The sequence below is a fragment of the Gekko japonicus genome, unplaced genomic scaffold (genome assembly GCF_001447785.1).
Source record: "Gekko japonicus isolate JY-2015 unplaced genomic scaffold, Gekko_japonicus_V1.1 scaffold1442, whole genome shotgun sequence".
Taxonomy (NCBI): domain Eukaryota; kingdom Metazoa; phylum Chordata; class Lepidosauria; order Squamata; family Gekkonidae; genus Gekko; species Gekko japonicus.
The window spans coordinates 438,190-458,189 of record NW_015163646.1 but is presented as its reverse complement, the minus strand read 5'-3'; the positions used below and the strand labels follow the sequence as shown (position 1 = coordinate 458,189).

The 20,000-nt window shown below is 53.9% G+C and overlaps 1 protein-coding gene across 1 annotated transcript in view; it reads left to right on the top strand.

Annotated features, from left to right (window-relative positions):
* The first annotated feature begins 4,231 nt into the window (after window positions 1-4,231).
* The window catches only part of CBARP (calcium channel, voltage-dependent, beta subunit associated regulatory protein), a 26,930-nt gene continuing 11,161 nt past the window's right edge, over window positions 4,232-20,000 (top strand). The window contains exons 1-5 of the mRNA XM_015407637.1: window positions 4,232-4,279; window positions 11,786-11,931; window positions 13,077-13,138; window positions 16,871-17,036; window positions 17,609-17,786. Coding sequence (XP_015263123.1) covers window positions 4,232-4,279; window positions 11,786-11,931; window positions 13,077-13,138; window positions 16,871-17,036; window positions 17,609-17,786 — 600 coding nt within the window. The remainder of the gene's footprint in view (window positions 4,280-11,785; window positions 11,932-13,076; window positions 13,139-16,870; window positions 17,037-17,608; window positions 17,787-20,000) is intronic.

The window sequence follows — 20,000 nt, the reverse complement described above, 5'->3', positions numbered from 1 at the left end:
GGGGTGCTTTTGAAGGGACTGGATGCCCGGCTGGCAATCCCTCCTCTTAAAGCAAGGGGGAGGGGAAGATATTTGTTTGCATATAGGAAAAGACAGACAGGAGAGAGCTTCCCCATCATCTTCCTGCGCTCTTCCTTTCCACCCAGTCCTCTGTTTTTCCTGTCCAATCTAATCTGTCTGTCTATTATTATTATTATTAATATCATCATCATCTCTTTTTGATATAAAGCACTCCAGTTCAGGGGAAAAGCAAGCTAGGCGATTTACAGAAGAAGAGATTGGATTTATACCCCGCCCTTCACTACCCAAAGGGTAGTGTCTCAGAGGGGCTTACCATCTTCCCTTTCCCTTCCCCTCCCCACAACAGACACCCTGTGAGGCAGGTGGGGCTGAGAGAGCTCTGACAGGAACTGCTCTTTTTCAAGAACAGCTCTGACAGAACTAGGGCTTGCCCAAGGTCATCCAACCAGGTGCAAGTGGAGGAGTGGGAAATCAAACCCAGTTCTCCCAGATTAGAGTCCGCGTACTTAACCACACCAAACTGGCTCTGCTGATTTGAAATGTCTGCCGCTCTCGTTCTTCTTTTTCTATTATCTCCGTCCTCCCCCAGTTCTCCGGCCCTGGCCCTAAATTTAATGAATGTGTCTATTTCTCCTTTAAAAAAAAACTTGACCCACCTTGGTAGAGCCTTCATGTACAGGAGAAATCTACCTCTCTCGGTGACAGCTGTTTGGTGGGTCTGCACGGCCTTTGTGGTCTGGCTGATGGCCCAGGGGAGGGGAGGGGCCGTGGCTTAGTTGCAGAGCCTCGGCTTGGCATGCAGAAGGTCCCAGGTTCAAGCCCTCCAGTTAAAAGATCTGGCAGTCGGTAATGGGAAGGGCCTCTGCCTGAGACCCTGGAGAGCTGCTGCGGGTCTGAGTAGACAAGACTGACCTCAATGGACCCAGGGTCTGATTCATGTGATCCTGGACTAGAAGAAATGGGGGGGGGTTTGGTGAAAGCCAGACTTTTTGCATTGGACACAGACAAGTTCTCAGAGGCTCAGATTATGGGTAGCAGTGATGATACCTCCGAAGAGAGCCTCTCTATTCAGAGACAGTCTACCACACCCTGTGGGTGAGAACGCCTGTCTCCCTTGTGCCCTGCAGTTCCTAGGCCCTCCTGCAGTCAGAGGACAACACAGGGCCAGGTAGACCCAGCAAGGTCCTCCTTCAGCCCGAGCTCTCTGCCTCCTGGACTCAGTCGCTTCCTCCCCTTGTGAGACCCAAACAGCTCTCTGGAGCCGCTATGGTGGCATTGGAGACCAGCTTCCTATCACATGCTCCACAACAACAACGGCAACAGCCTGTTTAATCTCTGTTTGGGCATAGCCTTGGAGATGTAATTCTTCCATGATGCTATCGGGGAAATGGGCCGGCCCGTCACATCTGTAACGTCGATGGCAGCAAAGATTATTGTGGGCCAAGCCTCATTTAAGGGGTGGTCCATTAAGAGAGATTCAGGCGGGGTAGTTGTGTTGGTCTGAAGCAACAGAATAAAGTTTTAGTCCAGGGGCACCTGTAAGACTGACAAGGTTTCATTCTGGGCGTAAGCTTTCACGACGAAGTGTGCATGCACCGTAAAGCTCATACCCAGAGTTGTTCTTAAGGGGCAGTGTTGTCTCTGAGCATGTGCAGAGTGTCTTCCCTTTGAACAGCTCTAAACCCCCCATTCACATCTGGGAAGGATGAGGGCGCAGCAGCCTGCGTAGGGACTTGGTAGCCCAGGTGAAGTCAGACAGGGGAGTGAGAGCTTTGTGGTTCATCCTCCCGGTGGCCGCTGCCACTCTCGGAGGGAGCGTGGCGCAACGTTCCCTCTAAGCTGTGGAGTCTCGTGAGCAAAAATTCTACTTTGTGAGCTACCCGGCATTGAAGTTGTGAGCGAGGGATTGGGCTGCTGCATCAATCAGTTTGCTCTGGAGCCCCATCCTTCCTGAGCTAAGACGAAAATGTGTGAGCCAGAGGCTAAAAACCTGTGTGCTAGCTCACACTAACTCAGCTTAGAGGGAACACTGAATGCAGGGTACCTGGGGCATCACTTGGTTTCCTTGCCCACTGCTGGGATGGCACGGGTGGCCATGTTAGTCTGATCCATCCATCCATCGGGGTTCCAAGTCGCGGGACTTCTGTTCATCCCAGGCCTGGTGCAGAAAGTGGTTGCAGGAAGGATTCCAGACCGTGGGCTGGGGTGTGGGTGTTAAATGTTCAGAGAGAACTCCCTGCCAGTAGAAAGCATCAGGGGCATGGCCAGGCCTGTAGCCAAGGTTTCGTGGCTTGTGGGGCAAAACAATTTCTGGTGCGGCTGCCATGATTTTTATGTCAGCTCCAATCCGCCCCCCAGAGTGACTGCAGGGGTGCACAGGCTCCATGGTTTGTGTGCAGGAGGTCGTATATGAAAAAGGGTGATCATCAGAAAAGTGTCACTCCATGCTATTCATATTTCAGAGTACTTCAACAACACTGCAAACACACTCAGCAGATCCAGATCCACAGATCACAAGTGGAGCCTGGCAGACCTTTAAATGCTTTTGAGAAAAAGCGGGGGGCTTTCTTTGGGGAAAAAAATCATCTTCTTCTAAAAAATATCATCTTCTCAAAAAAATCTTCTGGGGTTTGTAGCTATGGGCCAGGGCATTACACAGGGGAAAGCGTTCGCCCTGCAGTGCTAGTTTTCTGCTTTGGGGGAATCTTGCAAAACATTTCCTGTCATGCTCCTCTGCCTGCAGTCTGTGCTCATCTTGCTCTGTGCATGAATCCTGCGCTGGTCTCCCGTCGAAGGGCAGACCAAGCTGCAGCCTTTAAGGAGGCAGCAACTTCCAGCACCCTCTGGTGGGGCCAGTTTTGCAGCGCTTGAGTATCTGCAAGTGCTCTGTGTGTCCTCCATTCCTTTCTTCCTTCCTTCAACGTCCTCTCCTCCTCCTTTCCTTTGGTGTATTTTAAAGAACCAATCAGCAAGCTGTCTCAGGGCTGGAATCTTCCCCTTCCCCCTCTTTTTTTGGCATTACTCGGTGGCAAGAAGAGGACTGCCCTTTGCACTTGCTCAGAGGCCCTTGGATTCCCTGGCCGGTGACCGAACTCAACTCCGCCAGGCCATCTACCGGTCTGGTGTTCCTACAAGTATTCAGCTACTTGATAGTCCCAGCAGTGTTCCCTCTAAGCTGCGTTAGTGTGAGCCAGCTCACCGTTTTTTAGCCTCCGGCTCACACAATTTTTATCTTGGCTCAGGAAGGAATGGCTCCAGAGCAAACTGATTGATGCAGCAGCCCAGTCGCTCGCTCGCAACTTCAATGCCGGCAGCTCCCAAAGTAGAATTTTTGCTCACGGGACTCCGCAGCTTAGAGGGAGCATCGATTCCCAGCATGGCTGGATTCTCTCACGTGAACAGAGTAGGGTGCCTTCAGGATCTCTGGGCAGCGTTGTGCGGGGAGTGTGACGCCCTCCGGAGCCTGCACCCTTGTGGGGCCTGGTGTCCCCCCCCCCCTTGGGCATCCCTCAAGCCTTGCCAGACGCATAGGGCCTTCCCAGTGTCCCCCCACCCCCGTTCAAGTCCAGGCCCGGCCCGGTCTCTGTGTGGCGGTTCCTGCCCTATCCCCCTCTCTTCTGGAGGGCTGTGAGTCACCCTGGCTGTGTGTGGGTTTCCGGACTGCTTCGAGCGGCTTTTATTTATTTATTTCGCATTTCCATCTCTCTCTCTTTCTCCCCCCCCACCCCTTGAACATGTTGGGGTGGGCGGCTGGCTGGGTGGGCGGCTGCGGGCGAGCCAATGGGGAAGGCGAGACACCTTCTCTGGGGCCGGAGAGGCGGCTGCGGGGCCTGCCAGGATGAGTCGAGAGCCGTCTGACATAAGGCAAGCTGCCCGGCAGAGAGGGAGGCCGAGGAGGACCGCAGGACCTCCTCTGGCTCTCCCCGACCCCCCCCTTTCCTCTCCTCCCTCTCCATCCTCGCCTGCCCGCCTCTACCTACCTACCTGTCTCTCCGGCTGGATCGGGAGCCGGGGAGAGGACGCGGCCGCTGCCGCCAAAGATGCTGATGCTGCTCCCAAAGCCATGATGCTGCTCCGTGGCTGGATGGAGAGCCGGGCAGAGGCGGCGGCGGCCGTCTCCTCGCCTCCCTCCTTCTGAGATCTGATCTCGCCTTCTTTTCCTTTTTGTGCCCGGCTGCTAGGAAGAGGACTACCCAGTCGGCCGCGGACCATGAGCAATGATTTGAGTCCATGGGAGAACACGACTGAAGGGGTGACGGTGAGTGAGGGGCGTGGGGGGGGGAGAGGGTGCTTCAGGGTCTTACCCCTCCCCCCATACACGCCAAGCCTTCCATTCCATCCCTCTTTCTCGGCTGTCAGGTGAAGGGGAGGGGGAAGGAGAGGACCTGTGCGGTCCATCGGCAGAGCCTGCCGGGGTTAGCCAAGCCCTGGGATGTGCCGTACCCAGCAGCCTGAACTCTTGGCTTGGGGTGGGGCAAGGCTGGACTCTGGGCCTCTTGGGTGTCCCCACCCCGGGCCAGGAACGATGGCCTTCATTTCCGGGGCCCTCTCTCCTACCTGGGTGTGCCCTGGGAAGAGATAAATACTCCCCCCCCCCCATGGATGAAGGATCTGTTAGGGAACTGGGAGGGATTTCCCTTTTCGTACTGTGCTGTGATGCGAGGGCAAAATCCTCCCTCCCTTCGGGCATCTGTAGTGGCAGCGGGGGGAGTGTCTTCGGCGGGCAGGCTGTTTTTGCCGTTTGGCAAAGGGGGGGGACTTGCCACAGAGAGTGCCGGCGACCCCCTGGCCAACCAGTAGCCGGCCCTGTTATCTTTGACGGGAGTCCTCCGCTGGCGTGGTGTTGTGTTCACAGTGTTGGTGCAGGGCGGGGGGGGGGTCGGTGGCTCTCTTTTGCCCTGCCCTACCTTGCAGGGTTATTGTGAAGACGAAACGGAGGAGAGGATAACTGTCCATCCTCCAGGGGAAGGGAGGGCTTCTAGTGTCCTGTCCCCACTGGTGGACCTCCTGATGGCACCTGGCATTTTTGGCCACTGTGTGACAGAGTGTTGGACGGGATGGGCTTTTGGCCTGATCCAACATTGGCGTCTCTTATGTTCTTATACCAATATGATACGTTATTGCCCGATAAACACCCTTCTGGGCTCCCACCTTTTCTAAGGGATCTTTCGTTTAAAAAGGCCGGTCTTTGGGGAAAGTTAAAATGCTTTACTACGATAGCTGGGACCATATTCCTTCCTCTCCTCGGCATTTTTGATTTGATGGATGGGGGGGGGGCAAGGCAGGACAGGAGGGGACAACTGGCCCAAGGGAAGAGAGGCCGAGAATTTTGGTTTCGCTGTCTGCAGGAGTTTAGAAGAAGAAGAGATTGGATTTATACTCCGCCCTTCACTTGGAGTCTCAGAGCGGCTTACAAACTCCTTTCCCTTCCCCTCCCCACAACAGACACCCTGTGAGGTGGGTGGGGCTGAGAGAACTCTGATACAAACTGCTCTTTCAGGAACAGCTGTGCCACAGCTTGTGACTGACCCAAGGTTACATCAGCAGGTGCAAGTGGAGGAGTGGGGGAATCAAACCCGGTTCTCCCAGATTAGAGTCCGCACACTTAACCACGACACCAAACTGGTTTAAACGGCCCCGATTTGTATAGTTGGGCCTCAGTTGACCTGGACCACTTTTTGGAGACACAGTTGTCAATTCCTCACCTCCCACCCCCTGCCCATCCAAACCAGGGTTTTGATTTCAAACTCCAAAAGGTGTTTTCTTTCCCCCTTAGGGTTGACCGATCCCCCCCAAGCCACCACTGGGCAGTAGGGGGGCGGTAGGGTTGCCATATCCAGGTCAGGAAACTCCTGGAGATGAGGGGATGGAGTCTGGGGAGGACAGGGACCTCCGTTGGAAGGAGCCCACCCTCCAAAGCATCCTTTTCCCCAGGGGAACAGATCTCTGTAATCTGGAGATGAGCTGTAATTCGGGGGGATCCCCAGATCCTACCTGGAGGCCGGCATCCCTGAATTCATCCTCCTCAAAAAAGTTTTGGCTTTTGCAAATTCCCTTCCTTTGGCATCTTAAGATTTTTTGGGTGTGTGTGGAGCATGGCATGCAAGAAAGAAAAAAAGATTGAACGGGGAAGGTCTCTCCAGTGCTGGGGTTCAGCCAGGCAAGATACACAAGATAATCCTCATTAATTCACTGTGTGTTTTGGGGAGGTTTTTTGTGTGCCTTTCCTGCCAAAGGCAGAACCATTGCCTAGTAACCGTCTCCTGTTCGCCTGGGATTGGACGGAGGCCCTGCGGTCACTTCCAACCCACCTTTTCTCCCTCTCTGAACCCAAGGTGCTCAGTTTTATGAATGGAAGTCCACATTTGTGCCTCGGAAAGATGAAATCCTAAATTATGCAATGCACAACTGGGGCTTTTTTTGGGGGGAGGGAAAATTGTGCTGGCGCTCTCGGGGCGGGGCAGAGACAGATGTAGGTCACGGAAGCATCCTCTCGCGGAGAAGGGGAGCTCCCTCTCCCCCCCCCAGCTTCTAAAACCCTGCCCTGCAGCCTACAGAACTCCAGCTTAACCGTGCAGCCTGCAGAGCGAGATGTCCAACAGGCGGTGTTTCACTGACAGGTTCTGGGGCTACTCAAGAGAATCTGAGAGCCTCTATCGACTGAGGCGATTGGCGGCCGTTACCTCCACAGTGGCCACTTTGGTGCCAGCATTCCGTTTGGGGGCACCGTGCTCCCTAAGTGGGTATTTCGAAGTTGCTGGGGGTCCCCTTGCAGGTCTCGCCGTATGCAGGGGTAATTTCCTGCAGGAGCACACAGGAGCAGAGCTCCAGCAGTAAAGAGCCCAGGGGGCAGGCACATGCAACAAGCCCCACCCCCTGCTCCCAGCAGCCCTCGGTCAGAGCAAGAAGCAGCCAGGTAAGTTGCAGAGCTCCCCCCCGACCAGTCCAGTGGCACCTTTAAGACCAAGTTTTATTCAGGTACAAGCTCTCCCTCCTCTGTGAGAACAGATCTGCACGTTCTCCCCTCTCCCCCAATAGCTAGCAATCCAAAACAGTCCAGTGGAGCCTGAGCTGTGGGTGTTGCCTTCTGACACACTTCCAGTGATGTCAGGGAGTGTGGCATATGCAAATAAGTTATGCTAATGAGTTGTGCTAATGAGCTCCTGCACCTCTTTTTCTACGAAAAGACCCCTGGCTGTATGGATTCTTGCACTAATCCTGTTAATCAGTTCCTTCCCTCCTCAAAAACGGAATGGCTGCTGGGAGTTGAGAGAATTCATGCCCCATGGCAGTGACCTCTGCTGTCTCTGGGATTCTCTGCTGGCTGTGGCTGTTGCCTCTTTGGCTGGGGAAGGGAATTATGCCACTCCCCTGTGATTGGTTCCTTCAGTCATTCCTGGCTTCACAGAGGTAGAAGTCCCTGCCCTCAGAGGACTGGGTGCCTGTTGCGTTTCTGCAGGGCTTCTTTTGTAGAAAAAGCCCAGCAGGAACTTATTAGCATAATAGGCCACACCTAACAGCAGAAACTCATTAGCACATTAGGCCACACCCCTGACAGCACAGCTCATTCGCCTATTAGGCCACACCCCATGCCTTCCCTTGGCTTGCCTGGGCAAGCCGGCCCTTAGGGGAGGGGAGGGGAGGAGAGGGGAGGGGAGCAATGTTCCCTCTAAGCTGTGGAGTCTTGTGAGCAAAAATTCTACTCTGTGAGCCACTGGCATTAAAGTGGTGAGCAAACAATTTGGCTGCTGCATAAGTTAGTCGGCTCTGGAGCCATCCTGCCTGAGCGAAGACAAATCCAGCCATGCAGCAGTAGGAAAAAAGCCTTTGCAGCCGGATCCCGGGAAGATTTACTCGCAAGTAGGTAAATGCCGGGGGAGGGGAGGAGGGGGGGGCGCCTGCCCCAAAATAGCCCTGCTTTTCTGCATGATCCTCTGCTCAGTACGGACCCACACCCAATCAGATTGATGGCTTTTTCGCAGGCATGCGGGGAGAGGGGTTTCTGTAAAGGCTGGTAATTTTGAGCGCTGGAGAATTTTTAAAAAGCCCAACCTTGTTGGTGCATCAAGGGACTTTTTAAGTTTTCAATTCTGAACCAGAATGCAATGTTTCTCAAGCCACCAGTAGCTGGAATAATTCTTAGGGATCACATATGTGCACCTTCCTGGGTGGCGTGTTTGTTATTCTTGCTGAGTTGTAGCGTTATTAGCTTTTGACATTGCCGGCTGAGACCAAACTGATCCGACACCCTGAGCATTCCCATTCCGGACCTCTGGGTGCTTCCGGGAAGCCTACAAGACAGGGATGGAGGAAACAGCCTTCTTGTGCTGTCTGAAGCTCAGCATCCAGTGCTCGGGGTAGACTGCCTCTGAAAATGGAGGTTCATCTAACCATGGCTAATGATAATTGAAATAGTCCCCATATAAAGCCACCTAGGCCAACCACTTCATACAGTGGCAGTGAATTCCACAACTGAATTCTATATTCTGTGAAGAAGTGCTCCTTTCCGTATGAGCGGAGCCTACTGCCCATTAACTTCATTAGGTGTCGCTGACTTCTAGTATTGTTGGAGACGGAGAAAACATCTTTCATCCTGTTCATAATCCTCTGTGCTTCTGTCATGTCATGTCATTTTACCCCCCTCTGAACTAAAAAACTTTTGAGTCTTCCCTTCAGCATTTTGGTTATCCTTTTCTGCATCAGTTTGGTGTAGTGGTTAGGAGCGCGAACTCTAATCTGGGAGAACTGGGTTTGATTCCCCCACTCCTCCACGTGCAGCTGCTGGCGTGACCTTGGGTCAGTCACAAGTTTTCTCAGAAAGAGCAGTCCTCGAAAGAGCTCTCTCGGCCCCCACCTACCTCAGAGGCACTGTTCCCTCTAAGCTGAGTCAGTGTGAGCCATCTCACAGTTTTTTTAGCCTCCGGCTCACACATTTTTGTCTTAGTTCAGGAAGGATGGCTCCAGAGCAAACTCATTGATACAGCAGCCCAATTGCTCACTCACAACTTTAATGCCAGTAGCTCCCAAAGTAGAATTTTTGCTCACAAGACTCCACACCTTAGAGGGAGCATTGCTCACAGGGTGTCTGTTGTGGGGAGGGGAAGGGACTGAAAGCCGCTCTGAGACTCCTTCAGGTAGTGAAGGGCGGGGTATAAATCCATTCTCCTCCTCCTCCTCCTCCTCCTCTTCTTTTTGACCCTGGTATTCCTTGGTGGTCTCCCATCCAAATTCTAGCCAGGGCCGACCCCTGCTTAGCTTCTGAGATCAGGCTGGCCTGAGCCGTCCAGGACGGGGCACAATTGCTTCCTAGCCTTCCCAGTGGCTAAAAACAAGTGAAGGTCCTCCATAGCTGTAGGTGGGGCTTCTGCGACGTCTCAGAGCATTTGCAAAATACTCTAACTTGTCGCTGCTGCAGGAAGTGGTGGCAGCGACAAGCACAGACAGCTTCAGGAGGGGATTGGATAAGCATATGGAGCAGAGGTCCAACCATGGCTATTAGCCACAAGCAGTGCTCCCTCTAAGCTGTGGAGCCTTGTGAGCGGAAATTCTACTTTATGAGCGACGGGCATTCAAGTTGTAAGCTCACACTAACTCAGCTTAGACTGCAGTGATGGCGAACCTTTTAGAGACCGAGTGCCCAAACTGCGACCCAAAACCCACTTATTTATCGCAAAGTGCCAACACGGCAATTTAACCTGAATACTGAGGTTTTACTTTAGAAAAAACAACTCATACATTAACTTAAGATGATCCAAACAAAGTCAGGAAAGCGATCCCAAATGATTTCACTTACTTAACATTATTTGGCAGAGAATTCGACACTTTAATGATGGTCGGGGCCTGGCTGGGGCGATGGCACGCGTGCCCACAGAGAGGGCTCTGAGTGCCACCTCTGGCCCCCGTGCCATAGGTTCGCCACCACTGGCTTAGAGGGAACACTGACCCCTAAGGTATAGAGTAAACACTCCAGGGGCATGGCCAGGATTATTTAAATTGGGGGGCCTTTAAAAAAATCGGGAGGCCTGGGCCAGGCAGGGAGGGAGCCGCGCCACCGCTGCCGCCACTGTAGCAGCCATCGCCAGGCCGCGATTCACAATGCGGATGACAACCAGGAGACGGGGGGTGCTGGACTGACCACCCCACCCCACCCCACCGATGCCACTTTGCTTCTTTCCTGCGCCCCACCCCACAGCATGGGAATGGCGGGAGGGGCTGGCCAGCGAGGTTGTGGGGTGAAGGCAGGGGCAGGACTCAAGCGGGCAGGCTCAGCTCTAGTAAGCAGGCTCAGTGAGGGCGATGGCGTGACTCTGCGCAGGTGTGCTCAGCGGCACACAAAAAGTAAAGGATTTTAGGGGGACCCTGGGCTGGGTGGGAAGTTGTGGGGCCTGGGCGGTAAATTCAGGGGCTGGGTCCCAAGAGGCCCCACTGCAGCTATGGGCCTCTGCAGGGGTCTTGTTGTAGAAAAAGAGCTGCCGGAGCTCATTAGCACAACTCATTAGCATGACTTATTTGCATATGCCACGCCCCCTGACATCACCGGAAGTGACAGAAGGCCACACCCCCTGACATCACCGGAAGTGTGTCAGAAGGCCCGGCTACTTACCCTCCTGCTTCATCCTCATTCCCAAACGGAATGAGGATCGAAGCAGAGGGCAGGGTAAAGAAGGGGGCGGGGCTTCACCACGTGACCGCCCCGCCCCCTAGAGGTTCTCTTCCGGAGCTCCGTACCTGAGAGCTCCCCCCCGACTAGAGCCCTGGCGCCTCTGTCTGGGGCAGTGATGGTCTGTCTTCTTGGTGCTTGGGGGGGGGCAACAGTTGGAGGGCTTCTGGAGTTTTTGCCTCACCGGTGGACCTCCTGATGGCGCCTGGGTTTTGGCCACTGTGTGACACAGAGTGTTGGACTGGATGGACTATTGGCCTGAGCCAACATGGCTTCTCTTATTTTCTTATGTCTGGGGCAGGGATGCTCTGTCTTCTTGGTGCTTGGAGGGCAACAGCGGGAGGGCTTGTGGAGTTCTGGCTTCACTGGTGGACCTCCTGATGGCACCTGGGTTTTGGCCACTGTGTGACACAGAGTGTTGGACTGGATGGGCCACTGGCCTGATCCTGATCCAACATGGCTTCTGTTGTGTTCTCATGTCTGGGGCAGTGATGCTCTGTGTTCTTGGTCCTTGGGGGGGAGCAACAGTGGGAGAGCTTCCAGACTCCTGACCCCACTGGTGGACCTCCTGATGGCATCTGGGTTTTGGCCACTGTGTGACACAAGAGTGTTGGACTGGATGGGCTATTGGCCTGATCCAACATGGCTTCTGTTCTCATGTCTGGGACAGTGATGCTCTGTGTTCTTGGTGCTTGGGGGGGGCAACAGTGGGAGGGCTTCTGGAGTTCCAGCCCCATTGGTGGACCTCCTGATGGCACCTGGGTTTTGGCCACTGTGTGAAACAGAGTGTTGAACTAGATGGGCTGTTGGCCTGATCCAACATGGCTTCTCTTCTGTTCTCATGTTTGGGGAAGTGATGCTCTGTGTACTTGGTCCTGGGGGGGCAACAGTGGGAGGGCTTCTGGAGTCCTGACCTCACTGGTGGACCTCCTGATGGCACCTGGGTTTCAGCCACGGTGTGACACAGAGTGTTGGACTGGATAGGCCACTGGCCTGACCCAACATGGCTTCTCTCATGCTCTTATTTCACCAAGCTGACATGCGCTTAGTTCCCATGGTGGCAGGTTAACGGCCCTGCATCTGTCCCTCTCTTGCCCTCTCCAGACGGTGCCCAGTGAGGTGACGTCCCAGGATGGGTACGTGCTGCTTCTGGTCCTGCTCTCCATCTTCATCGGGGGCACTCTGGTGCTCCTCTTCGGCGTCCTGATCATCTGCCGGCGCTGCTGTGAGACGGACCGTCGGCACTCCAGGTAACGGAGTCTGGGCTCTCCCGTGCCTTTCCCAGCTGGTCGAGGGACTTTGGGACGGGGAAACAGGACAGGTGGCGAGGCCGACGGGCGAGGCCGTTCTGGATCCAGCCATGGGCTGAGCTCAGGGGGGGTGTCAATCTGCCAGGAGCAGCTGCAGCAGGGAGAATTCTGCTGTGCTTAAGGGTTGCCAGGTTGCCCAGGCAGGGGGTAGGGGGTTAGGGTTGCCAGATTCGGGCTAGGAAGCCCCTGGAGATTTGGGGGTGGAGCCTGGGGAGGACAGGAACCTCAGTGGGGCACAATGCCATACAGCCCACCCTCCAGAGCAGTGTTCCCTCTAAGCTGAGTCAGTGTGAGCTTGCTCACAGTTTTTTAGCCTCCGGCTCACGCATTTTTGTCTTCGCTCAGGAAGGATGGCTCCAGAGCAAACTGATTTATGCAGGAGCCAAATCGCTAACTCCTGATTTTAATGCCAGTAGCTCACAAAGTAGAATTTTTGCTCACAAGACCCCACAGCTTAGAGGGAACGTTGCTCCAGAGCATCCATTTTCTCCAGGGGCACTGATCTCTGTAGTCTGGTGATGAGTTGTAATTTCGGGGGATCCCCACGTCCCGCTTGGAGGGTGGCATCCATAGTTGCTCCCAGCTCCTCTTGGCTCCTGACTAGGCATAGGTGGGAGGCGAGATTCTCCTTGCGTCGGGGAGGCACGTCTCCTGGACATAGCATCCCCTCGGCGCACCCACCCTGCCTGTGGCTGCCATCTCCGACCTCAGAAGACCCCTGCAGGATCAGACCAGGGGCCTGTCTAGTCCAGCGTGTTGTTCAGCACAGGGACTCTTAAAGGCCTACAAGCAGGAGACAGAAGCCAACACCTCCCCCCTTGGTTGATTCAGAGGTAGACTGCACCTGCTCGTGGAGGTTCCATTTAGCCCTTGTCACTCATAGTTGTTGTGAGTGTTGACCTTCTCGAATGTATCTGATCTCCTTAAAGCCACCTAAACCGAAGGGCTGTCTTTGTGCGGGAGGGTGTCTTCGGAGATATCGCAAGGGGAGGGCTTTGCTGCCCTGCGGGCTGCCCCCCCCGAACTCGCTTTATTGCCCCTGCACGGCATCCCGTGAAACCTGTTTTGCACTTCCCAATCTTCAGAGCCAACGATGATCCGGAGAAAACAAACACTACCTACCTGGACGACTCGCAGCCAGCCCAAGGTAAGATGTGCGGCTCCATCCTTTCGAGGCAGGCTTGGCTCGAGGGACTCGGTTGCTAGGACGCATCGCCATGGAAACCGTTTCCTTCCCTGCCTCTCCCTCCTGCCTGCTTGACTTCCCCGTGGCAAGGAAGAGATGCTCGGCCAGTGTCTCCTCCAGCAGAACCTGAGGGCAGAGTTAAGGCTGGATTCAGGTCCAGTTGCACACAGGAGACCAATGAGATTTGGAGGGGGGGGGATGAAATCCCAAGAATCAAAGGTCTCTTTGTCGCAGGCCCAGAGCCAGGAAGTTTTTGGTTTGAAGGGCATTTAAATTTTTAAGGGGGCAGTTAAATGACAGTTAATTAAATTTTGAATGCCTGCCTTGCTCCGAGCCTGTGTCTAGCCCTTCTTTTCAAGGGTCAGGGCAGTGAGCGTGTCAGTTCCTGGGGGGAAAACAGCTCAGAGCACATTTACTTGCCTTCAGAAGGCATTTAAAGGCCTTTTGAGTTCTCTTCCACAGGGCAAGAAAGCTTAGAAGGGCACTCAAGAGTGGCACCTTCAGTACGTCTCTAACAAATCCCTCTTTCTGCTAGCCCCGTCCTGCTGTAGGCCACCTGGGTCGTGGTGAGTCTTTCGAAAGCTTTCCTATGAGCCTTTGGGAAACATACAAAAACAGCAGCAGGCAGCAAGGGTCTTTCCTCAGGAATAAGGTTTCTGACATGGCTATTTGTGGGGCAGGGCTTTTGGTTAAGGGGGCAGGGCCCCCGTAGCTACGGGCCTGCTTCGTCAGATACCAAACCTTCGACTCTCGAAAGCTTCTACCTGGAAAATCGTGTTGATCTCTAAGGTCCCACTGGACTCACATCTGCCTCTTCCACCAAACACCACTGCCCTCTGAACCTATAGTTAGGACTTGTGGTTTTTTTAATGTCCTGTGTTTCATAACTGTGATTTTTAGTTGTAAGTCGCCTCGAGGGGAAGACCTGGCATAGGAATATTATAAATGAATAAATAAGGGGAAGCCCTGAGGTGTAGTTGGGAAACTGAGGCGTTCCAGGTGTCTCCAACCGGGTTGCCAACCTCCAGGTGGAGTCGGGAGATCTGGAATTCCAACTGGTCTCCCGATGACAGAGATCAGTCCCACCTGAAGGAAATGGCTGCTTTGGAGGGCGGACTCTGTGGAATTATACCCTGCTGAGGCCCCTCCCTGGGCTCCACCCCCAAATCTCCAGGAATTCCTCAACCCGGAGTTGGCAACCCCCATCTCCAATAAGGCCTGGCTCTCTCTCTCTCTCTCTCACATACACACATACAAAAATGAAGCAGCAGCAACAGCCCAGAGTGTCTTGCTCTGAATGGCAGACAAATTATCATGTTTTTGGAACAGGCTGCTCTGTTTTCAAAAGGTAAAAAAGTAAAAGGTTTCTCTTGCTCGAAAGCCTGTCGAATCCGACTCTAGAGATGCCGGTGCTCATCTCCGTTCCCAAGCCGAAGAGCAAGCACTGTCCGAAGACTTCTCCATGGTCATGTGGCCGGCATGACTAAACACCGAGGCGCACGGGACGCTGTTACCTTCCCACCAAAGCGGTACCTATTTATCTACTTGCAATTTCTTGCTTTCGAACTGCTAGGTTGGCAGGAGCTGGAACTAGAGATGGGAGCTCACTCCGTCATGCGGCACTTGTGTCTCGAACTGCCGAACTGCGGAGCTTCTAGTATGCAGCTCAGTGTCTCAACCTCTGAGCCACCGCAGCTCTCTTTTTTTAAAAAAACCCATAAACAGAAAGCCGGCTCAGTATACGGGCTCACTGCTGTGCTACCTTTTCCTATGCCAGATTTTTTTTTATATAAATGTAAAGGAACTTTGAACTTGGAATCAGCCACTTGCCATCTGTTTTACCAAAGTTGTCCTCCCGCTTGGGCAAACCGGGCATGACATCTGTAGCAATGCTCCCTCTAAGCTGTGGAGTCTTGTGAGCCAAAATTCTACCTTGTGAACCCCCGGCAGTCAAGCTGTGAGTGAGCGATTTGGCTGCTGCATACATCAGTTTGCTCTGGAGCCCTCCTTCCTGAGCGAAGACGAAAACGTGTGAGCCGCAGGTTAAAAAACTGGGCAAGCTCACACTAACTTAGCTTAGAGGGAACACTGGTCTGTAGGTCCTCTTTGTACTCTGAAGAGGTCCCCGGGCATTGCTCTTTCAGTGACAGCATTCTAGTGGATGGTGCTGGGGAAACTGAGCATTTCGGGGAGCCCCTCCACCACTGGGGCCCTCCTGGGGCCAACCCACCCTGGGGCACAATGTCCCCCTCGTTTTGCAATCCCGTGCAGGCAGCAGCCCCAGGTGAATTGCTGGACCTCTAATGGGCTTCGACTACCTGTGGCTGGTGGCTCTGTTTAGTGTAGCATGCCACGAACCGTCGGTCTTTGGGTAGGTGGGTGGGTCGGCAGCTGCTGGGGGGGCAGGGTCGTAGTGATCCTGGGGCTCTAGGCAGAACTCAAGTACGATCATTCGTACCAGGTAGAGCAAGGAGTTTGATCTCCCCCTATGCTGCCCGAAGGAGCCGTGGTGGCTCAGAGATTAAAGACGCTGAACTGCATGCTAGAAGGTCAGTAGTTCGGCAGTTCGAGACCCGAGTGTGCCGCATGACGGAGTGAGCTCCCATCTCTGGCCCCAGCTCCTGCCAACCCGGCAGTTCGAAAGCAAGAAATTGTAAGTAGATAAATAGGTACCGCTTCGGTGGGAAGGTAACAGCGTTCTGTGCGCCTCGGTGTTTAGTCATGCCGGCCACATGACCATGGAGAAGTCTTCGGACAGCGCTGGCTTTTCAGCTTGGGAACAGAGATGAGCACCACAACCCTAAAGTTGGATTCGACTGGCTTTCGAGCAAGGGAAACCTTTTACTTTTTTACCTTTCGAAAACAGAGCAGCCTGTTCCAAAAACGTGATAATTTGTCTGCCATTCAGAGCCTCGGTGTTTAGTCATGCTGGCTACATGACCATGGAAGCGTCTTCAGACAGCTCTGGCTCTTCGGCTTGGAAACAGAGATGAGCACCGCATCCCTAGAGTTGGATTCGACTGGCTTTCGAGCAAGGGAAACCTATGCTGCCCGAACCTCAACTGATTAGGGGGATAAGCTGGATCAGGGGCACTGCCTGTAGCCGATTGCCTCCCTCCTGAGTCTCAGTCAATGCAGAGAGGTTCTGTGTTCTGCCAGGGTCAGGGCCAGTGTTCTCTCTAAGCCGAGTTAGTGCGAGCTAGCTCACAGTTTTTTAGCCTCCAACTCACAGATTTTCGTCTTCGCTCAGGAAGGCTGGCTCCAGAGCAAACTCACTGATGCAGCAGCTCAGTCGCCCGCTCACAACTTGAATGCCAGCAGCTCACAAAGTAGAATTGTTGCTCACAAGACTCCACAGCTTAGAGGGAGCGTTGGTTGGGGCCGGTGGTTGCAGGGTGGTGGGAACTCCCAGCATGGTCCCTCCCAATGCAGCAGCCAGGGCAGCTGCCCTGAGTGACCCGTGGCTTACGCCCTCCCTGTGGACCGTGGGTGACTTCGCTGCTTAAGTGAAGGGGGGAGGGGAGAGTAAAATAGACTGATGCTGGAGGGGCAGAGTTGATAAGGCAGTGGTGGGGAGAGATGGAGTATCAGGTTTTAAAATATTGTCCTTTGTGTCGCAAGTCATTATGGATCCACCAGGAGGGCTGCTGGGCCCGTAACCCTTTTTGCTTTCCTTTGCCTCTCCTTTTCCAGACATCACCATTAAGATAGAGGATCCCGACTGTATGTCGAGTTCCAGCTACCGGGATGCGGAGAGCGAGCGGTTTCTGTCCTCTGGAAGTGCCACTGGGAGGCGGGTCTCCTTCAACGAGGCTGCCCTTTTTGAGCAGAGCAAGAAGACCCAGGAGAAGGGGAGGCGGTAGGTCTGAGGGAAGGAGAGAGCAGGGCCTGTTGGGTGGGCAAGGGAGCCACATATGAGCGCAAACAAAGCGGCAGCTTTCTGGAGAAGGAAAAGGTCTTCCCTACTGCCTTAGGTCCATTCAAGAGGAAATGGCAGGATTTGAACCTGGGACCTTCTCGGAACAGAAGGTTGCATTATGGGGCCTTCCCTGGGAACAAGGGTGCGAGTTTTCGGCTGAGGAGAATGCACCAGGCGCTCTGTCATCCCCCAAAATAGTTCAGCTGTAGAACTTGCCTGAATTGGCCTGCTTTGGACCATGTAAAGTTGTGGCGAGACCTCCTGAGCGTGTGCAGAGTGCTTTTCTCTTAGCACTGAATACCCGCAACCGTACTAGTCTGGAACTGGGGGTTGAGACAATGCTTAATTACAAAAAAGCAAATGTACGGTGCAGCGAACACACTTTTGGGCTCAGACATCCTCTTTACCTGGGGAAGTCCAGAACTCGAGTCCTTGATTCATGGTTAATTAACAAACGGGAAGACACGTGGAAGCAGTTTCCTTCCATGCCTCACGCCCGTCTTCCCCTGCAGGTACACGCTGACTGAGGGGGATTTCCACCACCTCAAGAACGCCCGCCTCAGCCACCTCCCCCTGCCCCCTTCGGCTGCCCTCAAAATCGTCACCATCCACGAGTGCGAATCCAACGAGAACAGCATCGCGATGACTCCTCGCCGCCCTCCCACCAAGCCCAGTCTCGCCATCTTCCAGGTGAGTCTGCACCCCCGTCAGGCTCTGGGAAGGGGGGGGGAACGGCTGGGCTAAGAGTAGGGGCTCGGTCAGCCTCTGCCAGAGCTTCAGTGGGGTGGTGGTGGTGGTTGGTGGCAGTGTTGAAGCCAAGTCCATCTACCGCCCCCGACTCTGCTCCTCTTTGGCTGCCTCCACTTTCTGTCACATGGTCTTTGGGGACGGGGACTTCTTTTCGTGGCACTGAGAATGACTCTGTAAAGCCAGTTTGGTGTAGTGGTTAAGTGCGCGGACTCTAATCTGGGAGAACCGCGTTTGATTCCCCACTAATCTGGAAGAACCGCGTTTGATTCCCCACTCCTCCACTTGCAGCTGCTGGATGACCTTGGGCAAGCCATAGTTCCGTCAGAGCTGTTCTTTCAAGGACAGTTCTGGAAAGAGCTCTCTCAGCCCCACTTATCTCACAGGGTGTCTCTTGTGGGGAGGGAAAGGGAAAGGAGTTGGTAAACCGCTCTGAGACTTCAAGTGAAGGGTGGGGTATAAATCCAATCTCCTCCTCCTCCTCCTCTTCTTCTTCTCCCCAGCGAGGAAGCAGGGGGTTGCGGCCGTGGGTCTCAGCCGAGGCCATCCGTGGCAGCCAACTGCCCTACGGCTGATTCTCCATTCCGCACAGCCCCGAGTAATTCGGGGACCCCGTGCTTGAGCTTTGCCTGGGGCCCCAGAATCACTAAGATGGCCACTGGGTGGGCCAGTGTGTAGGGTTGCCAGCTTCCAGGTGGGGCCTGGAGATCTCTCAGGATTACAACTGACCTCCAGATGACAGAGATCAGTTCCCCTGGAGAAAATGGCTGCTTTGGAGGGTGGACTCAATTGGCACTACACCCCACTGAGGTCCCTGCCCCTTCCCCAAATCTCCAGGAATTTTGGAACCTGGAGTTGGCAACCCTAGGACCTGGCTTCAAAACCTCCATAGCCACGAAGCCCACTCAGCCACTTTCTCTCTGATTAACCTACCTTGCAAGGTAGTTGCGTGACAACAGGAAGGAGGGAAGGATTATATGTACCGCCTCCTGGGCTTCCGGGAGTATACCAGGTTGGGTTCCCCCCCCCCCAAATACGCTAAATAACATGCTGCGTGTCAGTGTGCAGGTTAATCCTCAGCACTGTCATTTTGAACTTCCAGCCATTTACATTGCCCATATGTTACAGAAGTTCTGTGAAACACCAGTGCTTCCATGCGGTGCAAAAAAAGGCATTTTGTGTATCGCTGTTATGAACGCCCTTGAACTGGATGGCCGAGGCTGGCCTGATCTCGTCAGATCTCAGAAGGAGAGTTGGGCCGGCCCTGGTTAGAGGCAGGCAAGGGCAAGCCACCTCAGTTTGTTTCGGCCCTGACCTGGACGGCCCAGCTGAGCCTGATCTTTTCAGATCTCAGAGGCCAAGTAGGATCGGCCTTGGTTAGTCCTTGGATGGGAGGCCACCGAGGAAGTCCAGGGTCGCTACGCAGAGGCAGGCAAGGGCCAACCACCTCTGACTCTCGCCTTGACCCGGATGGTCCCGGCTTGCCCAATCACATCAGATCTGAGGGGTCAAACAGGATCAGCCCAGGTTAGTCCTTGGAGGGGAGACCACCAAGAAAGTCCACGGTTGCTATGCAGAGGCAGGCAATGGAAAATCCACTTGTTTTTTAAAAATGGTGTGTGTGTGTGTGTGTGCTTGCATGCCCGGAAGCCATGGTGACTTCTGATGACCCATAGTGGGGCTAGGACATTTCAGAGAGCTGGCTTTGGTATTACCTACCTCTGCATCCCAGGTCTTCGCTTCTGAGATCTGACAAGATTGGGCTTGCCTGGGCTATGCAGGGCACGGCGGAAAACCACTTCCGAATGTCTTTTGCCTCGAAAAACCCCACGAGGTTGCCGTAAGTCAAGCTGTGACTCGCTGGCCCAGATAAGCAAAAAAAAAAACCCCATGACTAATCATGACGGTACAAATGACTCGCTGGCCCAGATAAGCAAAAAAAACCCATGACTAATCATGACGGTATAAGGTGTGCTCATAATAAAATGCGTGTTTGTTCCTCACAGAAGTCTTAATGGGAGCTCTGCAAAATGGTAGCGCTTGCGTTAAAACAGATACTGCCGTCATACTTCGCCCTTAACCAGGGGTCATGTCATAGAAAAAGAGGTGCAGGAGCACATTAGCATAACTCATTAGCATAACTCATTAGCATAACTC